Here is a 5,235-nt window from a genome sequence, read left to right as displayed (position 1 = left end):
GAGAAAACCGAATTGGGAAAATACACTCTATTACCGAGAGGTATTGAATGGGTAAGTGCGTGTTGATTACTATATTACGCCCCGACCAACGAAACCTGCCCTAAAGCTCACAACCCCTTAGGCAACCACCTAGGTGGAAGTCACAACCCTATATCTTTTACAACTTGAAAAACAACATCAAAAATATAATTCTCTAGTTTTATATTTGTAAACAATAGCTTAATTTAGAAGTAGACAAAAACAAAAAAGTATGTGGAAGTGCATTTTGGACACATTATATGCGTAGTCCGAGTATATACCTAATCCCATCTACGCTCCCTGTAGATTCGATCCCGACTCCTAGTTGGGTAATTATAATTTCATCGACCACTTCACAACCCCAATTTAAGGTGTGAACTTGGGCGACATCAATTTTTGGTGCCGTTTCCGGGGGCTAAAAACGGATTTAGCTATATATATGGTTTTGTGTGTGATTTGTCTTCCTTTCCTTCCGGGTTACTAATCTTTTTGTAAAACAATTGTAGGTGATACAGTGGCTCTCAACAACAATGATCCTCTTGGAAGAATGCCATTGGGGGATGACGGGGATGATGACCGAGTTCATGAGGTTCCTCTTGAACCTCAAGCAAATAGATGAGGCCGTCCGCCTCAAGACAACATTCTCGTTCCACCCCAACCTCCTCCAAGAGAGGCAGCACACCGGGTGTTGCCAAATGAAAGATACATAAGTGCTTACAAATGTCATACTTATACTGTTGGAACAATGAGGATTCTTCACCGGGGCTCCGAGTCAAAATGCATATAAGCACTTGAAAGGGTTTGTTGATACTTGTTGGGAGAGTAAACAAACAAACGTATCCGATGATGCTGTGAGGTTGAGGCTATTCCCTTTCTCTTTACGGGGGAAGGCCTTGGATTAGTTAGAGAGGTTTCCAAATCATTCTATCCATACATGGGATGAATTGGCTGAGAAATTCATTGTCAAGTTCTTTTCTCCCGGGCATATGGCAACTCTTAGCGATGAGATTCTAGCGTTCAAGCAAGAACCCAATGAGCCTTTGCATGAGATATGGAAAGGTACCGTACTATGGTGAAAAAGTGCCCGAACAATGACATGACGGAGTCTATGATTCAACAAACTTTCTATAGAGGACTCAATACTACTAATCAATGCGTGGTCAACTAACTTACTGGTGGAAATTTCAACAACGCCATATGCGGAAGCTTGTGAGATTCTTGATGAAATGGCGGATACTTCATCGGCATGGCAAAGTAAAGCAAACATTCCTCAAGGTGATAAAAATGTGATTCACTTGCATAAATAGTGACATGATCATGGGAAAGCAATTGCCGAGTTGACCAATACAATAAATCAACTAGCGAAAGCTCAACTTCAACAAGTGCAAGGTCCCAAGAAAGTAAATGCAATGGAAGGAGAGTTAGTATGATGGTAAATAAGATAAGGCAAAAGGGTCCTCAAGTGCAAAATCTGGTTGAACATTATGTGCAAGATCATAGTGGGTTTGATTAAGATGAACAATACAATGAGAAAGATGAGGAGGTACAATATGTGAAAAACTTTCAAGGGAAAAGAAACAACAATCAAGGCATGAATCAACAACAATGGCGACCACAAGGAAATCAAGGAAATTGGAATTCAAACAATCAAGGAAACAACCAAGGGAATTGGAACAATCAAAGGAATCAAGGAAATTGGAATAGTCAAAATAACCAAGGCAATTAGAGTGGCAATAATCAATGCTATTGTGGAGTCAATAACCAAGGAGGGTGGAACACACACAACAACTGGGGGTCAGGTTTTCAAAGGCCCCCGATGTTTCAATAGTCGAGCAATCCACCTCCCTATCTTTCCAATGTCCGAGTTCCTCCAACAATGAGATGGGCCGAATAGAGAACATGTTTAAACAAATGATGGAGAAGAATGCCGACTCCGATGTTCAACTAGCCTCTCACAACACTTCAATTCGCAATTTGAAAGTTCAGTTGGGTCAAATCTTGCAAGCTTTGAACAATCGTCTTAAAGGGGCACTACTAAGTGATACGGTGGTGAACCCAAACGGTGGGAACAACATGGGACATGTCGTGGTCGTGACTACAAGGAGTGGAAAAGGTGGGGAAGCAACCACCTCAAGTCAAGAGAAAATTGTGGATGATGAGCAATTGGTACAAGAAGATGAGATGCCAAGCAATGAAGTACAAGTAAATAATGAGGTGAGAATTGATATTGAAGACAATGTGGAGGAGATTCAAGAAGAAGTCAACCCATTTAGGGAGCACATTGTTGACATAACCGAACTGGTATTGCCAAAGGCTAAGGCACCAATGCCAAGGCCCGCTCCTCCATATCCTTATATGCTTTCCAAGCAAACTGGCAAGAACCAATTCAAAAATTTCATTGACATGATGAAGAGTTTGTCTATTAATGTGCCATTGGTTGAGGCTTTGGAGAAAATGCCGGGTTATGGAAAGTTCATGAAGGACTTGGTGACGAAGAAGAGGTTGATAAATTGTGAGACTATAAAGATGACACATCAAGTGAATGCAATTGTGCACTCAATGGCTCCTAAATTGGAAGATCTCGGCGCTTTCACTATCCCTTGTTCCATTGGGGGTGCCGACTTTGCCAAAGCTTTATGTGATCTTGGGGCAAGTATCAACTTGATGCCCTATTCGATGTTCAAAACTTTGGGAATTGGGCAACCAAAACCCACTTCTATGAGGTTACAAATGGCAAATCGTACAATGAAGAGATCGTTGGGTATTATTGATAATGTATTGGTTTGTGTTGATAAGTTTATCCTCCTGGCGGACTTTGTGATTCTTGATTGTGAAGTGGACTATGAGGTGCCTATTATTTTGGGTAGACCTTTCCTTGCTACGGAGAAGGCTCTTATTGATGTGGAAGCCGGTGAGCTCACTTTCTAGATGGGTGATGAAAAGGTGATCTTCCATGTGTGCAAATCTATGAGGCAACCGGATAACAATGAAGTTTGTTCGTACGTGGACTTGGTGACTGATGTGATTATTAATGATGCTACTACCACAATGAATATTGAGGATACTTTAGAAGCCATTTTCCTCAACCTTTATAATGATGAGGAGAAAGAAGGCTATGTGGAATGTGTGAATGTATTACACGGGATGGGGTCGTACATGTATGAACCCCACAAGTTATCCTTGGATCTTGAAAACTGGACAACTCCTCCGACAAAGCCCTCAATTGAGGAGCCTCCCACTTTGGAGTTAAAGACATTGCCTCCGCATCTTAGGTATGAATTCTATGTCCATTGTTCTATTTTGCCGGTTATTTTTTACCCTTGTGTGACTGATGTGCAGGTAGACTCCACGTTGTTGGTGCTACAAAAAAGGAAGAGATCTATAGAATGGACATTGGCTGATATTCAAGGAATAAGCCTCACCTTTTGCATGCACAAGATTATTTTGGAGGAGGGTGCCAAACCCTCCATTGAACATCAAAGGAGGCTAAATGAAGCACTGTAGGAGGTGGTCAAAAAGGTCATAAATTGGTTGGATGTCGGGGTTGTTTACCCCATTTCCGCTAGTTCGCAGACTTCTTCGGTGCAATGTATCCCAAAGAAAGGGGGCATGACTGTGGTTAACAATGACAAGAATGAGTTAATTCCTACAAAAATGGTAATCGAGTGGAGAGTGTGTATGGACTATCGCAAGCTTAACAAAGTCACAAGGAAAGATCATTTCCCACTTTATTTCCTTGATCAAATACTTGATAGGTTGTTCGAACATGCTTTCTATTGTTTCCTCGATAGGCATTCCGGCTACAATAAAATTCTTATTGCTCCAGAGGATCAACAAAAGACTACTTTCACATGACCATATGGTACTTTCTCATTCTCGCGGATTCCATTATGGTTATGCAATGCACCTATGACTTTTCAACGGTGTATGATGGCTATTTTTACCGACATGGTGGAGGATATTCTTGAGGTCTTCATGGATGACTTTTCTGTGGTCGGAAATTCTTTTGATGATTGCTTGAACAATTTAGACAAGGTCTTGGCAAGATGTGAAGAAATGAACTTAGTATTGAATTGGGAGAAATGTCACTTCATGGTTGAGGAAGGCATTGTCCTCGGCCACAAAATTTCAAAGAAAGGTATTGAGGTCGACAAGGCCAAAATAGAAGTGATTTCTAAACTCCCGCCCCCTATATTCGTGAAGGGAGTGGGGAGTTTCTTGGGTCATGCTGGGTTCTATCGCCGTTTTATCAAGGATATTTCCAAAGTGATAAACACCTTGTGTATGCTTTTGAAGAATGATGCCAAATTCCATTTCAATGAGGATTGCATGAAGGCATTTGAATTTCTCAAGTTCAAATTGACAACTACTCCTATTATCACCACACCAGATTGGAGATTGCCTTTTGAGTTCATGTGTGATGCAAGTGATGTGGCAGTTGGAGCAATTTTGGGGGAAAAAATCAACAAAATCTTCCATCTGGTCTACTATGCTAGTAAGATCATGAATGATGCCTAAGTCAATTACACGGTAACTGAAAAAGAGCTCGTTGCTATTGTCTTTGCTATGGAGAAGTTCCACCCATACTTGATGGGTACAAAGGTAATTGTCCACACCGATCATGCAGCACTTCGGTACCTAATGAGCAATAAGGTTTCAAAGGCAAGGTTAATGCGGTGGGTGTTTCTATTGCAAGAGTTCAATATAGATATCCAAGACCACAAAGGTAGTGAAAATCAAGTAGCGGGCCACTTGTCTCGATTGGAGGAGGAAGGGAGGCCACATGACGGCCTAAAGATCAATGATTCCTTTCTCAACGAGCAACTTTTAATCATTTCAATGACCGAGATGCCATGGTTTGCCGATTTATCAAATTATCTTTTGAGTGGAATTGTACCGAATGAGTTTTCTTCAAACCAAAGGAAGAAGCTCAAACAAGATTGCCTTGACTATTATTGGGATGAACCGTACCTCTTCTGGATTTGTACCGATGGTGTGATTCGAAGATGTGTGCCGGAGGAGGATCAAGTGGAAATTCTTGGGGTTTGCCACTCTTCACCATATGGTGGTCACCATGGTGGAGCTAGAACGGCAACAAAATTATTGAGTTATGGATTCTATTGGCCTACTCTCTATAAGGACGCTAGTGATCTAGTCAAGCATTGTAATGAATGTCAAAGGGTCGGTGGGATTTCTAAGAAGAATGAGATGCCCCTC

The 5,235-nt window shown here is 41.4% G+C and overlaps 1 protein-coding gene across 1 annotated transcript; it reads left to right on the top strand.

Moving 5' to 3' along the window:
* The first annotated feature begins 1,932 nt into the window (after positions 1–1,932).
* Positions 1,933–2,946, top strand: LOC138879566 (uncharacterized). The gene has a single exon (XM_070159182.1). The coding sequence runs from the start codon at positions 1,933–1,935 to the stop codon at positions 2,944–2,946; it is 1,014 nt and encodes a 337-aa protein (XP_070015283.1).
* The last annotated feature ends 2,289 nt before the right edge of the window (positions 2,947–5,235 follow it).

Source organism: Nicotiana sylvestris, chromosome 10, assembly GCF_000393655.2.
Source record: "Nicotiana sylvestris chromosome 10, ASM39365v2, whole genome shotgun sequence".
In the NCBI taxonomy this organism is placed as follows: domain Eukaryota; kingdom Viridiplantae; phylum Streptophyta; class Magnoliopsida; order Solanales; family Solanaceae; genus Nicotiana; species Nicotiana sylvestris.
Note: the sequence above shows the minus strand (reverse complement) of the source record. Positions and strands in the feature narration are given on the sequence as shown.